A 24,056-nucleotide genomic window follows, 5' to 3' on the forward strand; every position below is an offset into this window, starting at 1 on the left:
TTTTCGCTTATTTCCTTTTTCAGTCGATCCTGGATTCTCCCAGAATGATCCTCGATGGGTAGGTGCATGGTGGTTGGGATTTGTAATAATTGGCGTTCTTATTTTTATCGGCAGCATTCCATTGATTTTATTTCCTCGTGCTCTAGAAGCACACAATCAAAATTCACCCGTCAAGGATAAGAAGAAAGAAGAAACTGCTACTCCTAAGCAACAAATAAAAGGTAAAAAAAATTAGAAACTGGTTTTAGAATTCTGAGTTTGCTTATAACACAGACAATGTGTGTGTGTGTGTGTGTGTGTGTGTGTGTGTGTGTGAGAGAGAGAGAGAGAGAGAGAGAGAGAGAAGAGATATACAATCGTCTAAATCGAAAAAAAAAAGGATAAATCTGTGAAACAAAAGTAACTGATAGCAATTCGTAAAAAGTTTTAAATAATCTTTTAAATAATTAAAATGAAGCATCTTTCCTTATAAACTTCCTTTTAAAAGGGCCCGGTTTGTGATATTAATGGCTACCATCCTTAACAATTTTTGGATATTTAATGTTCTTTTTAAATCAATAAGAACATAGAAAAGTCTTATTGATATAAGGTTAAATCAATAAGACTTTTCTAGCTGAAGCCGCCTTCTTTTGGCAATGACACAGTCTACATTTGTTTCATATTTCACTCAGGGGTGCTCATCAGAACAAACCCTGTGAACTGTCTCATTCAAAACATACCAACAGGTCGTATCTAATAAGACGATCTAATAATAATCATAAGACATAACTAAGATGAAAAGCCAAACGGCTATTTTTTCTAGCGAAGTTAATTAAATTAAGGGGATAAAAATCTCTTATTATTTTACAGCCAGTATGCGAAACTCTAAGAGTTTCATGCCGAAGAACTATCGGCGAATCCAAGCGTAAGTGAACACCTGGTAGTACAACACCAAGGCAACTCGAAGCAAAGGTGGAGCAAGCTCCCTCACTATCCTTCATATTTTCTTGAAATTATAATACATAATTTCTCATGATGTAAAGTGGGTAGTGACCTCTCCTCATAATGTAAAGCAGTATTACATCTCCTAGGAGCTGTGTGTTTTCACATTATGAGAAAATATCAAGGATAGTGAGGGATCTTGCTCCACCTTTGCATCGAGTTGCCTTGGTGTTGTACTACCTGGTGGTCACTTACGCTTGGATTCGCCGATAGTTCTTCGCATGAAACTCTTAGATCGTAGTTTTCGATCTTTGAGTTTCGCATACTGGCTGTAAAATAATAAGGGATTTTTATTTCCTTAATCTAATCGTAAGACATCCTGACATGTAATATATTTAGTATTACAATCCCTCGTTTGCTGTGTGGGTGTTTATACCGGACTAAAATCGCGATCAAATAATCATGAGAATATTTTAAAATTTTATATCATATTCTGTTTAAAGAGTGTCATCATTTCATTAGGTCGTTGTGCACCCTTCCCTTATCATGCAACTAACAAATTAGAAATAATTTATTTTTATATTTGTAATTTCAATGATTATTGCAACGCAAAATTACTTACTTAATAATTACATTTAATTTAATGTAAATGATTATATTTTGTGTCCAGCATTTTTTGCATTCCTTCATAATTTTAAGTTGATTCAATCCTAATCTGAAAAAAATTCAAAAATTTCTACGATTTATTCTTCAGATCTGTGACATAAAAGCATTCCAGGTATATCTTCTCTCCTCTCTATCTAAAGAGATTTTCAATTTCTATCATCGTTTTCTCAAATATCCTCTCCTTTTTTTTTTTAAGATCAAACAAGATTTAAAAATATCCCTTAAGAGAAATTTTAGAAATTCATCCGAGTCTAAGAATAATTTATCTTTCCTTTTCAGATATGTGGAAGGCTACGGGTAGACTCATTAAAAATCCTATTTTAGTGTGCCAAATGATTGGAGGAGTTCTTTATGTCAATGGAATTATGGCATATTATATACTATTACCGAAATATATGGAAACCCAGTTCAAACAATCAGCGTCGAAAGCAAACTTATATACAGGTAGGATGCATATTTTATAATAAGAGTACAGATATTTGTAAAATAAAAAATAAATAAATAAACGCTTTATCTCAACCAGCCCGCCTGGTTGACCGAATGGTCTGCGTATCCGCTCTCCAGCCAAAAGGTGCGGGTTCGATTGCTGCTGTGGGCATGGATGTTTGTGATTGTCTGTGATGATGGGCGGTAGATGGCGCTAGCATGATGACGGTAGTTGGTGAATTGAGCAGTGGAGACAGAGTTGTAGAGTCATTGGACACCCTCGATGAGTCATTGGACTCCCTGGAGGTGTTAGGAAATAATAATAATATTGAGATCTTATCAGCGATGTTATGATATCATCAGTGATTGAGTCTCTGATAAGATCAGGATTAAAGGCAACGGTATCTTTCCTACCAATATAATTATTATCAGGTAATGACTTTTACATTTCAAATAAAAAAATTTTAAAAAAAATTGATGAAAACATTCGGCAGTTCTTATGATTTTTTTTTTTAATTTCGGAAGTTGATAAAACGCTTGACATTAAAATTGTTTATACAATATGTAGTTTAAAGTGGTTCCACAGAGTGAAACCACTTTAAACACTAGAAAACACAACAACAACAATATGGATAAACATAAAAATATTAACTTTAACTACAAGTTGAACTTTAAAACAAAACTCTTTTTACTCCGCAGGTCCTACAAGCATTGTGAGTATGATGTTTGGGGTTTTCGTAGGAGGAGTGGTAATTGCAAAATCAAAACCACGTCCACGCTACCTGACCGGTTATGTTGTTATTGTGGAATTGGTCAGCGTTGTTTGTCTTTTGGTGTGCATGATGCTAACTTGTCCGCCTGTTCAGATGACTGGAAGTTCACCAGCAGGTCAATTGTAAGTAATTTTCATTTATCATTTCATAACATAGGATTAATAATATTTATTTATTGAGGAATTTCTAGAAGAGAAATAAGACTAGTATAACAAGGAAACAAAACAAAACAGCACAGTACAACACCATATAAAAACCACTGGACGATACTATAAAACATAACAAAAAAAAGTGTAATGCACCGTATATGACAAGAAACAGAAGTATTTTAAACTAATGAGTATGATATACTAATCCAGGTTTAAATGTTGTATATCTGTTTAAAATTTAGTAGCAGCATGCTTTGTGCAATCTTTCATTACCTTAAGTACCTGTGAACCGATTAAGTATTGGCTATAATCTAAATAGGTCTTCTAAGTTATTGTTAGAATGTTTCTCAACATACTCTTAAACTTCGAAGATTATTTATTTTGCATGGTCGCCCACTAAGTGAGTTGTTCTCACTTCTCATGTCATATGTTAACATCGGTTTGATGTCCAATGTGTTGATTTAAATGAAAAAATAATAATATTTTGTATAGGTTCACCTGTCGTATGTTATAAGAATGGTCTGGTTAAAAGTAACCGCATATCTTAGAAGCTTGCAATGTTAAATGGTTCAAAATGGAAGCATAGTTGTTAGAAGTACCTGTAAGAATGAATTGCTCTCCAAACTTGTTTTGCAAAGCAATTAAATCGGTGGTATTTCATGTCAGCACTTGTTTTGGTTCATTCAAAATATACAACCTGTTTCTAGTAAATCACGATGAGATTATTATTTAAGGCAGACTCGTTTATATCATATCTGATCTAGTATATTGGCATTAAGTATCTAAAATGCATTGAATAAATAAAACAGCTTGTCCTTCGGAAAGACCCGGACAATAAAAAGCTATTCTATCTTGGATGCGTGCACCAGATGGGCTATCTCTTCAACTGAAGGTGAGTTAGCCATAAGAAGATCGCAGGATTTCTCCTTGAAACTTAACGATTCCTTAGAGCAATTGCAATGATGTTGCGACATTGTGTCCTTCAGCTGGAAATTTCTCCGGTCGAATCCCGTCTAGGGATCTCTTCTGAAGCCTAAGTAAGATGATCTCATAAAGATGTTGTAGGTTTTTTCTCCTGGAAACTAGAGCTTTCATCTTGCAAAACAATCCTTATAACGCATACATTGATGTCCCACTGATTGGCAAAGTAAATAATGAGCTCACTCTCCGATCAACAGACTTTTGGTTCGAATCTCGCCTTGGGAATGGAGGTTTGTGAATGTGTTTAGATTGGAGATGAATTTAACCATCGGTGTGAGACCGCTACTCGCTTGTTGAAGGGCTAAAGTGTCTTGAAAAAGATGCATGTTTGGTCTCAACAGCAGTTTCAGGATTATTTAATCCTTAATTTTACACGGTGCCAGTGTGCTATAAGTTTACAACTTTTTGTAGGTGAGATTGGGATAGTTTGTTGTTTCAGTCATAAATGCAACCTATGAAAACATGTTAGAAACTTGAGTATCTCCCTCCTCCATTACAGACTCGACAACACGCACGTACGCCCTCGAGCACGCACGCACGCACGCACACACACACACACACACACACACACACACACACACACACACACACACACACACACACACACACACACACACACACACACACACACACACACACACACAATGGAAGATTTACCCCTCCATTCCCTGTTTATCATGAGATTTGGCAAAGACTTGCTACAGGCAAAACCTGCTATAGGCTAAATCTGTTACAGCCATGTAACAGATTTAGCCTAATATGTAAATCTATAAAATGACAGAGATGCATAATTTAAAATATGAAATATATGAAAATTAAGAAACAGGACCGTATTTACACTTCACTAATTCCAATTAGAGGAATACACAGTCTCTGAGATTTAAGAAGCTGATTCAACGAATAATTGTCATTGAATACGTTATGTGTAAGGAACTAATATTCTTATCATGAGTTTTATGATTTCTTAAGAATCGAAAAATCAAAAAAGAAGTTTGAAAACTTTCAGTCTGCATCTTAGTCTTCTTCCTAAAGAAGAAGACAAAGATGCAGACTGAAATGATAAGGTAGCCTTTGAACAGAGCTTTTACCCTCCAAAATAGTAAACAATATTCCATTCAGAATTGCTCCTGTTATTTCATAAATATTAAATGATCATTCATAAATGCAACTGATGTGTTATAGTTGTAAGAAATGATTTAGAAATGAAAATATTTGTTACTAATCTTACCCGACTTCATCCAGCTAAATCATCTGTATCATTCATCGTTACTTCCTCAATACTATTGAAACGTGTAATTTTTTTCTGACTACGTAGGTTGCAACTGGAAAACGAATGCAACACTGATTGTAAATGCACTCAACGATTTTATGTTCCTCTCTGTGGACCGGATACGGCATCGACTTATTTTTCACCTTGCTATGCTGGATGCAGTGACTATGAAAAGATCAATGGCACAGAAGTGAGTGATGGTAAACTTTTAAATAACAATAAAAAATGTTATTAAATAAAATTATTTCTAGTTGTTGTTTTTAGACCAAGGTGTAACATTATTACTGTCAGTTATGTGCAAGCTGATTCCTATTGTCGCATACCTGGCTATACTAATAGTCAATTAATATACCTTTGCATACTTAATCGAATAACTGAACATTCTTTTTTTATTCACTCATAGTTTAATAATAATTGGAAGGTTAAATAAAATTAAATTCCGTTTGTTGACAGCGTTCCCCCTTTTTACGGGAGTTCACGGTACCATTTAGTCCCCCCAAATTTTATCCGGGCTCCGGAACCGGCATAGGCTGACGAATCAGACCTATGGCTGGGTCAGTATTCCTGACTGTAATCTGTGTGTGTGTCCTCGGACCGGTTTGCCTGCTTGCGGGATGAAAAACACCAGATAAACTGGCGGAAAAAACCCTGCTGTCCACGCCCAAGACCGACTAACTTGGCTTTGGCTGAGGAAGATCCTTGAGCTCCTCACGTCGTTGACGGGAATCGAACCTAGGACACTCCTTCCCCAGGCATATGGTTGCGAAGTGCAAAGCCACTAACCACGCGGACATTGGAAGGTTAGCAAGTTGTGAAATGTCTAATAATTTAATAACTGTTTTTCTTTTCAAGTGCAATATTAAGAAGTTTTAATTGTCAACAGAGAAAAAAAATATTTTTTTTAATATACAGAATAATTTATTTGACATGTTATACAGCAATAAAAATTTCAGATTCCGGCAGGTAGAGACACTGCACTAGCTTTAATACCATTCCAAACACAGCATCTCTTCTATTCGTTCCCACACACACACACACACACACACACCAGAGACGCAACGAAGTATTGTGGTCGCAGAATGTCACAACAAATTATCTTTATCTGCAAATAGTCCACGCCTGAATATGAAGGATCATAAATAAAAGACTTCTCGCAACCCAATTGAGATGTTCTTGAATCATGTTTTTTATTTTTATTTTGTGTGTGTGTGTGTTATTTTTATTATTGAGGTTTTAAAACTGTACGTACGTACGAACCATTTTCTTTATCATGATACATCCTTTAAAACTATGATAAATAGCTGTAATCGGATGTATAAAATTCCAACATTTTACTATTAAAACTGCAGAGGTAATCTGCTTCTAAATTTACTTTTATCATTATGTAATTCGGAATATGCTGTCATAATACTGAAATACTTTATAATAATTTCCAGCTGTTCTATAACTGTACATGTGTGCACGATTCATCTGAAAATTTCGTAACGGATACCGCAGAGAAGGGCTACTGTTTCACCGACTGTGGATGGATGATTCTGTATATTGTCATACTCAGTGTTGGCAAGCTGGTCACTTCAACTTGTAGAGTGGGCAATACTTTGATATTACTAAGGTAGGTTTCCCAGATAAATTAGCCATTTAGTCTCTGGAAAACAGAAAATATTATCAGCTAGAAGGCATGGGATGTTTGGTATTGTCATAATATGCATGAATTATTAAAACGATGTGTGCTTATTGAAATAGATGTCTTAAAAATGAAAGAATTCCTTGAAAAAAAAAATAAATAAAAATTGATGTTTAACAATGTCTTGTATTAAATAACGTTTAACTGATATCTTGCTATTGCATTATATTATCTACGCTGAAATTTGTTCTTCTGTTCAAAATATATTGCTAGGCATTTCTCTTATTTCTTTAATTGATGAATGTGTCTTGTGAATAATCATAAATAAGGGCACTAAACCCTACTTCTCTGTGCAAACTTTGGTAACCAGCTTTGTACTTTTGTGATCGCAGGAAGATTTAGTGTGATTTTTAGCCGGGCAGTGTAGACAAAAGCGCACGAGAATGCGACAAACAACTGCCCCATACTTTCCTCCTAATTCTATATTAATGTGTGAAATCATTAAGTTTGCTGTCCACTTTTCTTAAGTTGCTCAAATAAAAACCTGGCATTCCGAAATTAAAAGGGGAAAAAAAGTTACTTGGACTGAGTAAAGAATCAGCTGGTAAATAAAGGATTAGTAAGTAAAAAAATCCTATTGTCATGAATGTTACCGTGAACTAAGGCAGGCATCATAGGATTTTCATTTATTTGCTTTTTTTTTTTATTCAAGCCCAGTACCTTTCAATGCCTTTTACAACTGCCGCTTCTTGTTGTCCAATGATAGGGCTGCTTATGAAGTAAGCAAGCACTCGTTATAAGCGAGCCGACAATTTTTCGTTGAATATTATTTTAACAGAGGATGTTGGGTTGCGGAATACAAATCACAAATTCCTGAGCTCACATCAGGAAGGACAACTGCGGTCAGGAAGCAAAGCTTTCATTTCCTAATTTGCTTTATTGCTATTGGTGCAATTCTCCTGTAAGCAAAAATTGTGCGGGTGCGAAAAAATCCCACCTGAAGACAATCCTAAATATCTATGCCGATGAAGAGATTCGAAAACCAGGAGCTTGTTCTTTGAAGAACCGGTATGTTAACACTCAGCCATTTCTTTAATGGTTAACACACACACACACACACACACACACACACACACACACACACACACACACACACACACACACACACACACACACACACACACACACACACACACACACACACACACACACACACACACACACACACACACACGCACGCACGCACGCACGCACGCACGCACGCGCGCACACACACACAAAGCAAAATAGAATTCGCCTTTCAGATGGAAAAACCCAGGTTCAAATCCCGTCTTACTGGTCATATACGATGATGGCAGCGTTTTTTTTTTTCCTCTCTTGTAAAACAGACAAATCGAGCGGCATATGCATTAACATAGATTACTGCCTTATTTGCCTTACATAATTCCACTGAGACCATACCAAACCAAACGAAATTTGAGTAAAATATTAAGAAATGATTAAGCCCACACAAAGTCGTAAATTGGTAGAATTGGAATTTTATATAAAGTAGATTTATTTGGTCCTATTTGATTTGTGCAATGTTTAAATATATCGGTAATCTATATCCTGGTGGTGTGTCAATAAAACTGAAACGACTGGCTCAAATAAATAAATATCTAAATTTAAAACATTTCTAATTCTTTCTTTTTTCCTTTAATTGCAGGAGTGTGGATGCAGCTGATAAAAGTATAGCATTGGGAGGTGTTCACGGAGTATATTCCTTACTCGGTAAGTCAATTAAGCAATATTAAAATGCATACAACTATCTTTAAAAATATTTCCTACTGCCTGGTTTATACCGCGAGTGACCTTCATTGAAACTTCGACGTTCATATAAATCATGATATAGTCGTTACGCATGAGACTTCAGCGAGGCTCGGATAAGTGTTTTTGTAATAATAATGCTTCATTCACTTTTCTAGTACCGAATACAGCACTGCAAATACAACTCTCCCATCTTACGTGTTTATCATTCTTTTGCAGATATAAACTATGCCACATAAAGAAGATAATTTCTGTGTTCTCTACGGTAGGGTTTCCGTTTATTTGACCTTGAGCTCACCTACGGTGGTAACATACTACAGGTTTACAATTTTTCATTTATGAAATTATCATAAAATTAAGAGTAATTCCTTAATTTAAATGACAGTTAGAAAAGAATATATTAATCGCGTTATTGGTTTACACAATAGTCTCTTATTACCATAGAGAACTCCTTGGGAAGATTCATAACATGTTGCCTAACAATCATACAATCATCGGAGACAAACTGGTCAAATTAAACTTTTTTTTTCGCCTACACAGTTTACATATAGTCTAAATAGTCTAGACACTGCAAAGGGAAACTTCCGGGGTTTTATTTTATTTCACTTTTATGGAGAATCCATCCAGGAGAGGTTGCTCAACCTATTGTACGCTAGTACCATGAACGAGCAATAAGGAACTTGTTCACATTTGACTTGAAAATCTGTGGGCGTATTCCTTGGGAAACATATATGGTGGAAGTGTCAAAGGGCAGCAGTGGAAGAGATAAAAAGAGAGAAGAAATTTGTTTTGCCGAGTTGGAGTTGAACTATGAGAGGATGTCGGTTATCTGCTGCAGGCGTTTGGGTGAGGGAAATATTGATGATAATTGTAATAGACAGTGGCCATAAAATTATTTATAAAAGATGCAAACAGCGAAAACTGAATGGCTTGAGAAAGTGAGCGAATTTATTAATGAGAGAGGGGTCGTCAATCAATTTAACTACTCTTTTCTGTATATAATCCACTATTTTCAGGGAGCTCTTAGAGCACACCCAATGGGCAGGAGGATTTGTGATTTGTATAGAGTTAGAAACTGTTTGGAGTTTTATAGGAGTTGGGAGTTATAGGATTTGGAGCTGTTTTATTTAAAGATATCTAACGAATAAATTAATTTCACATTGGTACTTTAATCTTAATGGGTCAATTCCAGTTAATCACACGCCAAAACGGGAAGTTTTATACTTGGATGTATACAACCAGAACTTTACTATGGCAGTTTCATCTTGGAATTTTGATTCTCTGCCTGTCATATCTCATTCCAGATGCTTATTTGCGGAATAAATTGGAAAAGAGAACTTCATTCGTATGAATATTTGATTCATATGAATGATATTCCATTCATTAATTCATGTTTTAATTGTGACTCCTACAACGAAAGGTATTTTTGTAAACAGTAAATCGTATGGTGAATGAGCTACGGATTTTTCTAGTTTTTATATTTTTTAAGTTTAATTTTTACATAGTCCATAAACTCTGCTCTAGAGACCAAACAAGGAAATTTTTCCAACCACTTCAGGCTTTCAATAAGCGGTGGTCTTATGACTGTTAATCAGAAACAAATTTACCTGTTGATGCTAATGTAACCTTTTTATGCTTGCCTTGAATATTAAGATAAGCATAAATGCCTACTTTAAATCAAAATTGAATTGAATAGATTAAGAAAAGAATGCTGCATTATACATAGAAAGTCCCGATTACACTTTCTGTCATTATATTTTGTATTAATACAATTTCAAAAAAACAGATTGCAACTATATACTAGCAACTATATAATGTTTCTTTTCCATCTTTTCTTTTAGCTTTCATTCCTTATCCTCTGATCTCCGGAGCTCTTACAGATGCTTCTTGTTTGGTTTGGGAAGAAAGCTGCGGAAAAACAGGCAACTGTTGGGTTTATGATGCCGACAAATTTCGCTACTACCTTCATGGATTCTGCGCCATATTTATTTTTCTTGGCGCGTGTACAGATATCCTCGTTTGCGTCTATAGTCCAAGACTAAAACATTTGTATGATGAAGAGGAACCCATTGAAGCAGATATCATTGATCCAATAAAAAGAAGAATCAGTATTAATTCTTTAAATAACACAGAGTCAAGGCGGAAAGAGAGCTTATCCAGTTGAGGAGACACATCATTTAGATGTACATAAAAAATTCAACATTCATAAATCTCCATATTTTTAATTAGTATATCATCGTAATTCATATCATACTTTTGATAACCAAAGATAGTAATATATTTTATAAGATTGAAAGTGACTGGCACAGAATCAAATAAAACTATTTGAGGAAACTTTTTCGCTTGTGTTAATGGAATCCATACTACAATCGTGCTAATGATCATTTTTAAATCTAAAAAAAGTCACTGGTTGCTGTCACGTAATCAATCGGTGGAATGTTCGTCTCTACAGAAGACAATTTAGAAGTAAGAAGAGGAAAATAAAAAAGCTATTATTAGTGAATTTAGCTATAACACAAATGTGTGATATGAAGGAACAGTGCTTAATTGTAACAAATACAAATGAGTTGAATAAAAAAAGGAAAACTGTTCATACCAGTCATAAGTACAATTCTTTTGTATTCAAAATCAAAAGTACAATTTAAAATTTCTCCAAACTTGTAGCATTTCTCACTATTTTTTTTCGGAATATAGCTTCACGCTGAAGTTGCGTCTATAAATATCTTTCTTAGCAGAAAGATATATATTACTTAACTGGGAAAAAAAATTTCACCGAGCAATTATTTAGAAATGCGATTTTTGACTAGCATACTTAACTTGTTAAACTGGAGACATTTAAGAATTTTCTGTCCGAACATTATTTGCATGCGTTTTGGAGTCAGGCATAAACAAACAGCGCTCAGAACAACACCACTTAAAAAAAAATCTGTTTTGATTAAAATATTTAATTACACTCGTCAATCTTCTATCATTTCGAACTACAGTAGATTGTGATGCTTCAATTTTGGTAGACTTCTATAGAGTATGCTATATATACCTGATCAGTTACGATGGGTGTAATAAATTCGTATCTTCCCTTAAGTGAATAGTTAAAAGAAAGACAAAACTATCTGTCCTCAATATAATAATGCTTCTCACATACAGTTTCACATACATAAATCTTTCCACGTGTGGAGTGGGGTCCGTATACTCCCTTCAAAATTGTTATTACATATTTTGTTTCTTCACTGTGGAGGTTAACCTATACGGCTCATTCGGGTTTGACATGCCCTTTGGTTGGAAAGATCTGAGTTCGAATACTGCCTAGGATGCGAAGAAGCTTTATTAGAGCTTTCAAATGAACGTGAGTTAGCCGGGCTCATAGGATAGAGAGTTTTTTTTTTTCATCCCGCAAAACCGCAATTATACACTCATAAGAGAATATAATAATAAAGAATAAAATAATAAAATAACATGATTATTATCGGATACCATACACATTCCAGCAATGAAGGACCACAACATCTTTAAAAAAGTAAATCCATAAGCTTCTTAGATAATATTACAAGCTGACCGACGAACGGAAACTTTGTCCAAATTAAAATGTTTTACCTGCACACACCAAGCCTATATGGGCTACCTGTTTTATTTGCAAGTTTCCCAAAACTTCGAGCTTTGTTGCACCCAATCGTGCATCCCATAAATTGAACTGAAGTTCATGAAAACTTATGTTACACTTCAAATTTGATTGGAGAACACATCACCGAAAAGACATTTTTATTGTCCTACAAATACGGAAGTTATGAAGGAAAGTGATGTGACAGCCAACTAAATTAGCAGGTGAATCAAGCAGCCGAACTAAATCAATCAGTTAAAATCAGTGAGATTTATCTTTAATTCAGTTCGTTGTGACTTCTTTAGGTGGGGATGAATTTCATCCTCTTTCAATGTCCGAAGTAGCACGAAATGCGATCATTAATGTAGGATTTCCAAATTATATTACTCTTAGCCTACTCCACAGTATCAACATTAATATTAATCGATCACATTCAAAAATTCGGCGCAACTGACTTTATAAAACTTATTACATTTAAAGATAACAAGAAATTATATACTTGGTTTACTCCATTATCCAAGTGTAAGCAAACAAAGTCTGCCTGAAGTATCTTTCAGGACTGGGGCAACTCGTGGCAAAGGTGGTATGACTTCACATCACTTTCCTTAGTATCCCATAATGGAAAGCACATCTCCTTGTAGACAGAATAATGCTATGCATTATGGGGAGGACCACTACCCAGACCGATTTCGACCTTTATTGAGGTCTCATCAGTGGGAGCCAGACCCAGAGGTGAGATACTAAGGTTGAAGTAATGCAAAAGTCATATTTGTTTTGAAAAACTTTAAAAAACCAAGTGAAAAACTTTCAACAACTATTTATCTCTAATCCAGAGTATTTTAATAATAAGGTGTGACATCTTTTAGGAAAATATGACTTCTCCATTACTTTCACCTTAGTACTGTATATATCTTTGGCACTTAAATTTGGTCTGGCTCCCACTGACGAAACCTCAATAAAGGTCGAAACCGGTCTGAGTAGTGACCCTTCCCATAATGCATAGCATTATACATGTCCACAAGGAGATATGCTTTGCATTATGGAATACTAAGGCAAACGATGTGAAGTCATTTTGCCACGAGTTGCCCCAGTCCTGAAAGATACTTCAGGCGCAAACATTGTTTGCTTGCACTCGGATAAAGGATTAAAACAAGTATATAATTTCTTGGAATCTTTAATTTATAATATAATCAAGTGAAACACTTTCAACCATTTATTACATTTGTTATGCAGTACAACTCAAAGCTCAGCAATCCTTTAAAGATGCCTTAAAATCTGTACGAAAGTATTCTATATATATCTTTGGCACTTAAATTTCTAATTAAAGGTGTTGTAGCATGTTTTAAAGCTAATTATTTCTGAATATTAAAGAAATAACCCTTTCTTACATTGCCGAAATCTATAAACCAACCCTTGGTTTACCGGGGCACATCCCTATAGTCACTTTTTTTATCATTTTATATATTTTATCATCTCAACAGAACATTTTTGACGATTATATGAGAAATGATCACACACATCATTGTGTATTCTGTTATCATTAATCTGCAATCATTTTTCTCCTTTCACTTTCTGATAAGAGTCTCAAGTCCTTTCATTAACAACAGCTTAAGATCTGAAACAATCGATCTACCTTTTTTATAGTTACCCATCAGCGTTCAAGTGATGCTTCTTGTCAGTCTTCCTTTTATATTCCTATATTTGCTTCCTAGATATGGACAACCTTCTTTTGGAAAATAATTTTATGCACATCACAGTACCCGACTTTATTTACCAAAATATATTTCTCCCTGCAGTTAATGTCGTGAATACCGTTTTCTACGCACCAATGACGTAATTTAAAGATTACTGGGTTGTTTGACAAACGGATTGAAGTTAACACAGTTGCTAACCTCTGAATAATAATCGACTGACAATACAAAAATTTATACCATTGATGAATAGGCTAAAATAACTTATATTTTTCCCCTCCTAATGGTGATTTTGTAGAAATATAGTAGGATTACAGATGCAGTAGGATTACAACATCGACCAGTTATGGGTAGTACACACAACTTCGCAGACATTAGTGGTTTCCGAATAGGCATAATAGAATATTTACAAAATTTATTAATAATTTATTTTTTTCATTTCCGTTCGAAATCATGTATATCTCATTTTATGTTTGGACTTGTTTCAGAAGTCTAAATGTTCAAATGGAAATAAACGCCTTTCCATATATGAGACGGTAAAACAAAATTTGTCAGATATCAACCAAATACCGGAGTGAAGAATAAAATGCATACATAAAAAAAGAAAAGATAAATGATTAACGTACCCACAGATATACCACGTTGAAATTTCCTATTTTACCAAGCTTTATCTTTTTCTGCAAACCATGAGAATCGGTTTCTCAAGCTGCTAACTGAGGATGGCCAGTTTATGTTAGGATATTTAATAAGAGCTCCGGTAAAAGGATAATCACCGATTCTTTAGATAATATAATTACAAATTGCACTTTCCAATAATATCCACCGATTCGTAAATAACTAGCAATAAAATGAATTCTCGATGTTTTAATAAGAACTTGGAAACCAACTTCCTATGTCTCCATAAGCACACTATATAGAAACTTCATTATAAAATCCGTTTGAATCACAAAGCTATCCATATTAAATGTCTCTTCTTAGTTACTTTTCCGAAATATCCCTCCGTCTGTAAGTATATTATTCTTTCCCACTGGGTGAATGGATTTATGGAAATTTTTTATTCATTATCCTTACTCAGATTATTCCAAATTACTCGAAATGATTTGAAAATAGGAAATTCTCTGTTACAAATGATCATGATCGAACGATCCACAGTGAATAAGCTAGCAAAAAAAAAAAAAAAAAAAAAACCTTTTGGCATTAAATACAGCCATAATGACGTCATTATTGCATCTCAGTGGAAGATTGGGTACTAACCCCACTAGGAAGCTTGGTCACGTACAAACGCAGGTACAAAAGGGAGACTTCGGGCAAGTTTGGATGCCCCAAGGTGGTGGCCCCATGGCCGGTAACCAACCCAGCTGAATCTTTTCTTACTCCAATGTCTTAAGAAAAAAAGTAACCGGACTGTTACTTTGGAAAATGACTCGGACAGGTTACCGAATATGAGTGGAGAAAAATAATGAAAATAAGCATATCTGGAATGTTGCTACTTGGAATGTCAGGAGTGTCCATCACAAATACCATGATCTAGAGTCTAGACAAAACACTAATAGAAACAGCAAAATCAGGAGTAATGATTTTTATTCACAAATCAATTTTAAAAAATATCACACATTACAATGCGACAGAATTCTAGAACTAAGATTACAAATAAATCGTGGCTTCCTGACTATTATTGGAAGGAAGATATTAATGCCTTTTATTCAGATTTACAAAAAATAAAATGTTATTTTTTATTTCAAATGGTGAAACTACATGAAAGAGAAATAGATACAGACTTAGGGATTTTTCCACATATAACTTAAAAATTACTAATACTTTTTTTTCAAGCATAAAGATTGCCATAAATTCACTTTGAAAACAACAAAACAAACCTAAAGGATAATAGATTATATAATCGCTAATAGAAAAACAGCTAATATGATACTAGACAGAAGGGTATTTAGATGTGCAGAAATAGAATTTGATCATGATCTCTTAAAAGGATGATAAAATTATTAATTACCTTTATTCACAAAGAATAAATGGCAAACTAGAGCAAATAAAAGAAATTGATGATATAGAAATATAATGGAATAATTTAAAAATATATATATTTTTTAAATTATTCCATTATATCTTCTTGTATATATTCCTTGTATATATTCCATTATAAATATATACAAGGAAAAATCCCAGAAATTTGAAATAAGGCAGTTATCATTCCTGTATATAAAAAAGGAGATAAGTGCAATTCTGAAAACAGAGGAATAAGTCTTCTAAATACTGGTTATGAGTTATATGCACGAATATTAACTTCAAAACTTAAATCATATGTAGAAGATAAACTTTGCGAAGAACAAAATGGCTTCATAAAAGGACGATCGTGCATTGACCCAGCTTTTACATTAAAAATCTTAATTGAAAAACATTATGAATATAACATCGAAATGCACGTAGCATTTGTAAATTGTGAGAAAGTCTTTGACAGAGTCTTAAGAAGCAAACAGTGGACCGTGCTCAAGAATCTAAACATTTCAAATCAGCCCTTGCTGCAATAACTAACATGTATCAGAACAATCAAATAGCTTGGAAATTAAAAAATGGGGGGTCCGTCAAGCATGCCCCGTATCACCACTCTTATTTAATATCTATGTAGAGGAAATAGTAAAGAAATGGAAGAAAAATATAAAACCAGCATTTAAACTGGATCGTGGAACTATACTTAGTATCTTTTTGTTTGCAGATGACTAGTAATCATAGCAAGAAGTGAAGATGAACACCAACGATCAATATACTGATCTTTACCAATATCAATAAGCTGATATGGAAATCAAAATTTCAAACTTTTTAAAGATCACAGGAATGATCAATAATATTTTTAAACCTAACCAAGTTCAAAAGCATACAAGAATAAGAGTTTATAAAGTTTTGGCAGGACCTTCTTGTACGGAAGTGAATTATAGACCGTATATTTTTGTTTCATATACATTTGAAAAATTTTAAATCATTATAATTTTGCAGACAATAAATTCTTGGCATATTAGAGTATTGCATAAAGCATGTTTAAAAGTTATCATATTCATTAAAAGATCAATATTGAAAGGAAATATAAATTAAGGCAAAATGCCAAATATAAAAACAGAAAATAAAATAAGATGTATGTTTTAAAAAAGCTTACCGAAGAGAGCAGCGTACTACTTAAAGTTCAAAGAATCAAAGTTAATAATTTGACAAGAAGTGTGACGCAAAAAAACTGCTGCTGTTGGTAGTGTCAACTTCCTGTGATCATAATGACTGTGATGTATTTCAACAAGCACATTTGAAATGGCTATTAATGCAATGTTACAAATATTGTCACAATGACGATATATCGATACCGACTCATATTAAAAATATATCCTTGGAATACACAATTAGTAGTCACTACACACCAGATTATTTCCCACGGTCTTCACGACTTTTTCAAAAAGGAAAACTAGCCAACCATTCTGAAGGAGAAAAAAAAGAAGAAAGAAAAACAAAGAAAGAACGTTTCCTAAAGTTTATCCTATTCTCTCAGTCATATCGTTGGTGTGGGTAGCTGTAATGCTATCATACTAGGGAGATGATTATGAGCAATGCGATTTCCCGTTGCCTTCCTTGGCGTAGTATGAGTACAGCCGTGTGTGTTAATGGGACCGGTTTGTCTGTTTTAAGAGATGAAAAAACCCGAATTACTGGGAGAAATCCCCCCCTACCTCCGTATGAGACCGGTTAACTCACCTTCAGTCGAAAGAAACCAGATAAAAATTCTTCACGTCTATACCGACTGAGCTACGGAGGTTGCTGTAAAGTTTAAACGCATAAATGCTTAGGTTAAATCAGCACGCTAATTACAATATTATTGCAAGATCGGATATAATTAAATAAATAAAATAAAAGTTATCATAAAAAATGAGAAAATCTGAAGTAAATTTCATTATTTTAAAATATTTCAATATTTTAAAATAATGATATTTAAAATATCATTATTTTAAATGATAAAATGTTTTCTAATTTAAATTAGAATGCATTTTATCATATTTCAAAAAACAATTCTGATTTTTAACTTTTATAATATTTTAAATATTTTATAATATATTTTAATATAATATATAATATAAAATATCACGCTATTTGCAATATTATTATATTTTTTGAAATTGTCTATTATCAAAATTTAATCATATTTCAAAGAAATATATAGTGATTATTATAATATAAAAATGCATATAAAAAGGGTGTATAATTTTTTTCAGATAAAACTACGTAATATTTATCCGTCTAGAATGCACAATATTACCATTGTCAATATTTCTATCTCATTATGTAAAATTATATGTTGTAGAATACAATTCAAATGCATGTATTCATGGGAAATTTAATACCACAAAAAATGCACTATCAATGAAATTATTCTTAAAATAATGCACCATATATATCATTGTAGCAAATAACGCAGAGATGATGTCATGAACACCAATGTGAATAAAATATGCCTTTACTTATGTGAATACCATCCACGAAAGGTCACAAAATAATCATACATTAATAGTGTGTTGACTAAGGATGAGATAATCCTAATCTACGATGAGATAATCCTGAACCCTGCTCTCATAGGAGAACTTTTTGCAAGCAACTTTAGGTCTCCATTAAGATAGCCTGAAGTGGCTTGACATTTCAACGCCTTTTAAAATCAAATTTCTAAGATAAGTAGTATTTTCTGCTAGAAATAGCTTCATAAATGAAGTTATTTTGTATAAAGAATCAAAATTTATACCACTGTATGTTAGACAGAACATTAACTTTAAGAATAGACTTCCTTATACAGACTTTGGGTCAATATATCTATGTTGATGAAGATTAATAAAGAATAACTATTATCATATGTTAAGTGAGCGTGGGAGTAATGACCCCACCTCGTAGTGAGTTATGAAACTCAACGGGAGGCCAAAGGCCTACTTGGGGTTGTACTTACAATAACAGACGGACGGATATGTTTAAGTAATCCTCAATCGGCAAGTTGTTTTTTTTTTTTTTTTTTTTTTGTCATGCTGGTGTTGTGTTGCAATTATCCGTATTTTGTAAGTATGTCTGACTTAAAACCTTAAGGTAATAAGTCCCATTTAACCACACTGCAATCAAATGTCTTTTGTTTACAGATGCCGCCTAGATTGATCTACTATAGATTACATCAACTAGCGTGAACGTTTTAATACGCATCGATTATTACTCACAAAGATCTAATCTTTCGTGATTACCGCCAGAGAGTAAAGTGATAATCAAGCTTTGTCCTCCTGAATTGTCAGCGTCCCAAATATGACGATTGTGTACAACTCTATCTTTTACCTTATGATAACAATTATGATAGTTGAAATAATCAGAGCAAAGTCTTCCATTGAACTAATAAGTAACTTGTTTTGATTGTATTACATCGATTTTTGCTCAACTGTTCACTGATAGAAGTATGATGATCATTTCCCCTTTCATTTCATAAAGTGTTGTTTGATACTCGGGGAAGTTTATATTAAAGTTTTCCATATGTTTTCGATGAGTGGTTTAGCAAAAATTATTGTTGAAGACTAATCAGGTAAAGCAATTTTGAATTGTTCTTAAAGAATTATATTTTAAAAACGATAAATCTCCTCATTTTGAATATATATATATATATATATATATATGGAGAGAAAAGAAGTAGAAGAAAAATAATATTTTCATGGGTATTTAGCCTATTTTTGTTTAGGAGTGCCTCTTTTTATAATGTCATTGGCTTTTTACTTATTCAGCGGCGTTCCAGCGTATGGCGATATACATTCATCCGCTGTTAAAGGAAGGAAGTATCATCGAAAGGAAGGGGGAATTGGAAAATGTGGGGGTAGAGGGATGTGGGAGAATTAATGGTGAGGCAAGGGGTATACGAACCTTTTGAAACATCCGGTTTTTTTTATTTTTTTATTATTAAATGTGGGCAAAGAATACTTTCGGAGGAGGGGGCGGTGAAAAATAGAAATTTTGGGGGGAAGGAGAAGGATAAGTTGGAATAAGATTAAAGATCTTCCATCCCATCTTATCCTTCTCCTTCCCCAAAAATTTCAATTTTTCATCCCCTACCAAAGTATTCTCTGCCCACCTTTAATAATAATTTTTTTTATTATTTTTCAAAATAATAAAAAAAAATTCAAAAAGTTCACGTACCTCTTGCCTCACCAATAATTCTCCCACATCTCCCTTCCTTTCGATTATATTTCCTTCCTTTAACAGCAGATGAATGTATATCGCCATACGCTAGGATCCGCTGAATAAGAAGTTAGCCAGCAACATCCTACAAAGGTATGTCCGAATTATTCCTCCTATATATTCTTCTTATATTTATCTATGTAAAACATCAGTAATGACCTAAAAATTGAGTAAAAAGCCAATGATATTATAAAAAGGGGCCCTCCTAAATAAAAATAGGATAAATAGCCATAAAAATAATATTTACTTAGAGGAGTAACATGGGAATTTTCCCAGAAATAATACTGAAGAAGAAGAATTTTTGGGGAATATTTATCTGAATCTTTAATTGAAGATGAATTCTTTAGTCTTATTAGAAGGATTGTAGAAATCCTTTAAACTCGGAATTTTATCTAAAAAAAATCCGTTGGATGTCATACTTTGTGCATATTTATGATGCCTAAATAGTCATAGAAAGCAATTTCAGTAAAATAATGATTCTCGTATTTTAAAGTATTTTCCTCTTCTGAATTAATTATCATTACAATATCTCATTTGTTTCAAGTGATAACAGCTTTCTTATTGCTTTGAAATCATGTTCATCAGATGAATTCCATTCCTGTTTTCGGCAGACTTAGAAATTTAATAAAAACTGGTGAGAAAAAAAATGTATATTTGGAGTTCAAGGTAAAAAAGACATTTGGTAACCAAATCGAAATGCGATAAACTCGTTATACCAATGCGATGAGTTTCACGTATTGATATAGCAACCATTGTGGAAACTCTAGTTTTGTAAAAATGACTTGATAATTCGCAATAAATAGTTCGTAATATCTGTCTCTATTAATTTGTATCCCAGTTATAGAGTTGAGTAATTCTCAACTCTACAACTGGGATACAAATTTTTTGGAAGTTTTTCTTGAAAAACTTATTTTTAGTAAATCAAAACCTGATTAAGTTCATTATAAACTGTTTTTTTTCCCTCGAAATCTGTGCATTTTTGGTAACGATAATCTGAAAGTCAATGAGCATTTGGTGGTTGAGTATAACGATGGCTGTTTTTATCTCTCGTCATAAGCTGTAATGATTCGTGATTGCATGAGAAAAACTGAGCCATTGATTGAATTAACTTTTAGAACTTAAAGCGATACTGAGTTAGTGATTAAATGAAAGCTGCAAAATTTAAAAATGGAGTATTTTTAACAAAAGCGTGTAACGGAAGTGCTGGCCTATGTCGCATAACCTCTCGAATCCGATCTGTCAGTTCCAGGACCTCGAATTCTTGCTTTATACAAATCTAAATTTTCCGAAACACGAGCAGATGAGACAGTGTAGATGCGCATAGTCGGCGACGTACTCAATTATGGCATAATACGTTTTTTTTTTCTTTCTTTCGTTTTACATAACCCTGCCAGGTGACCAAGTGATAGCATACCAGCTCTCTAGCAGGACGTGCATCTGTTCCACCGCGGGAGTGGATGTTTGCAAAAGCCTGAATAAACATAAATTGACTCCTCTTGGCAGTCTGCCAACGACAGCTCTCGCTTATGTGGTAATTGAAACAGTTTGGAAAGTGACCATAAATCTCCAACCTCGAAGCGTACCAGACTATCCTCAACTTTCTTCACTTTCATCAAAATACATAATTAAAAGTATTCATCAAAGATAAAAATAGAATTTCAGCATTTTGAGAAAAGTTCGTATCTTTTAAGAAGTACATTACAAAGAAGCTTATAATAATGCGACCTACACTTAATGTAGGCTGTATTCTTCCAAGTTCTGTATCTCTCAAACCTTCGACATGCAACCATTGATTATCTATTGGTTATAAAATAAGTGATATTTAAGTTTTCTTTTCATATAATACATATGTTTTTATACAAGGTTAGAACAACGCCACACATCAAGAGATTAATACTGCGAGATATACTTTATCTAAGGGGAAGTAGATGGACAAGATGCAAAAATAATATAAAACAACAAAAATAAGTCTACCAATACTGGCATTAAAACGAGAGTAACTTTTTTTTTTATTATATTTCATAACAGACAGAAAGCAGCTATTTCAAAATTAGTATTATTCAACAAATAAATTTAATGAATCAATAGAATCTGAATTACATCTTGAAGGGATACTGAAAACAAGTTATAAGTGTCAATAAACCGATATCTTAGAAAGTTTTCTTGACCGATGCTTCATAATGACAGTGTCATCCTATGGCAGAATATGAAAAACAGAATTTAAACGGATGATAGACGTGTTTTGAAGGAAGTCTTGGAATCTTATACGAACCATGCTGCATTCAAATAAGTAAAAGCTTAAGAATGAGAAGAGGAACAGTTTCCACCTAATCCTCTTATTTTTAGCATATTTGGATGCAATTAGAGAAATTACAAATATCATACCAGTTTAGGTTCAAATAAACAGAAATCACGAAAGTATGCGTAGAAAAGCTAGAAAGAAAAAAAAAAAAAGTTCGGCCATCTAAATCACTAAGTCAACATTAAGAGATTTAGATGGCCGAACTGCTCTATTCTTTAGAGAATAAAGGCCGGAGGAGCAGTCAAGAGATTATAATCAGAGACTATCAGATTATAACGTCTTGACTGCTCCTCCAGCCTTTGCCTTCTTCCTCTTCCCCTGTTGGGGAAGAACTTGGTTTGTACAAAGCAAGCAAGTAGTTGCTGAAGAAAGAAATTATGAACACAGCCAACCTTATTAAAACATAATATTGTAATCTGATCCTTGTCTCATTTCTCGCGTGATCTTCAATAATTTTGGAAACAGGGATTAAAGTATTACATTTTTTTTTCATTTTTGTGAATTTTCATCCTTGTGTCTAGAGAATTCAGCCTATGTGATAAATACTTTACATACTTCTGATCATGGAAAATTTGTTTTCGTTCTACATGCAAGATTGTTTAGAATATTAGTGCAATTCGCCTCCGTGGACGATTCATCGAAGGAACATTGCACTTGTTTCCATCGAGTTCGAACAACAGGATTAAGATATCGAAATCAGTCCATTAAAAATACGTTGTCATCATCAAACCAAGCCACAACAGAGTGTGTTGAGTGACAAGAGGCACTGTCTTGATGAAACAGGTATGGCCTTTCGCCCTTGAAATCCTTGAGTGCAGAAAGTTTAGCTTTAACTGAAAAGTGAAGCTCACTATCCTTCCATGAGGGTATAAATAAAAACAAGGGGAGAACCAGTTCATTTCTGTATCACGAAAAACACTCCCAAACTATCAAATTCCCACCACTCTCCATTACATTTGGAACATTGTAGTATAGTGCTGTGCAGTGTTTCTCATCGCTCCAGATTCAAGTTCTCTCATCCGATAAAAAGACTGATACACGAATTGTTATAAAATGTCCGTATCCAGTCATCTGGCGCCTACTGTAGGAACTACTATAATAACTTTCACTGAACATCACCTCTTGCCAATTCCATGAGCGGTTGAAGGAGGAGGAGAAGGAGAGAGAGAGAGAGAGAGAGAGAGAGAGGTGCATGCAATGCTCTGGGTATATTCGTACACTGGTATTACTGTTGCCATTCCTGCAGAAGTATTATTAGATTTCCTGGATGATTGCGCGGAGAGACGTTTGTTTCTTCAGACACTTTTTGACTATGTTCCATTTTGGCATATCAATTCAATCTCTGTTTTCGCATAATGTTCTATTCTGTTGTTCTGAATAAGTTTAACGACTCAGAGATTAGCCTTGTAATTAGTCCTGTAAAATGATATCCGACAATCAGCCCACATTCAAGATCATTAATCTTAGATCCACATGTCATGTTTGTTCAAATTGAAAGTGGTATTGACTGATATCTCCTTTATTCTTGTCCTAGAACGTCATACCAATTTGCATTGGTATGTCGTTCTAGGACAATTTGCATTGGCTTTGTTTGCGTGTCTTTTTATCATGGGCA

The 24,056-nt window shown here is 33.8% G+C and overlaps 1 protein-coding gene across 1 annotated transcript in view; it reads left to right on the forward strand.

Moving 5' to 3' along the window:
* The window catches only part of LOC150097504 (solute carrier organic anion transporter family member 74D-like), a 29,861-nt gene extending 18,640 nt beyond the window's left edge, over positions 1-11,221 (forward strand). The window contains exons 3-9 of the mRNA XM_090407138.1: positions 24-221; positions 1,867-2,031; positions 2,713-2,908; positions 5,232-5,376; positions 6,623-6,798; positions 8,516-8,580; positions 10,458-11,221. Of these exons, the coding sequence (XP_090263264.1) occupies positions 24-221; positions 1,867-2,031; positions 2,713-2,908; positions 5,232-5,376; positions 6,623-6,798; positions 8,516-8,580; positions 10,458-10,780 (1,268 nt within the window). The 3' untranslated portion in view covers positions 10,781-11,221. The remainder of the gene's footprint in view (positions 1-23; positions 222-1,866; positions 2,032-2,712; positions 2,909-5,231; positions 5,377-6,622; positions 6,799-8,515; positions 8,581-10,457) is intronic.
* The last annotated feature ends 12,835 nt before the right edge of the window (positions 11,222-24,056 follow it).

This window comes from Typopeltis vanoorti, chromosome 17 (assembly GCF_054136105.1).
Source record: "Typopeltis vanoorti isolate ZY-2024b chromosome 17, IOZ_Tvanoo_1.0, whole genome shotgun sequence".
NCBI lineage: Eukaryota > Metazoa > Arthropoda > Arachnida > Uropygi > Thelyphonidae > Typopeltis > Typopeltis vanoorti.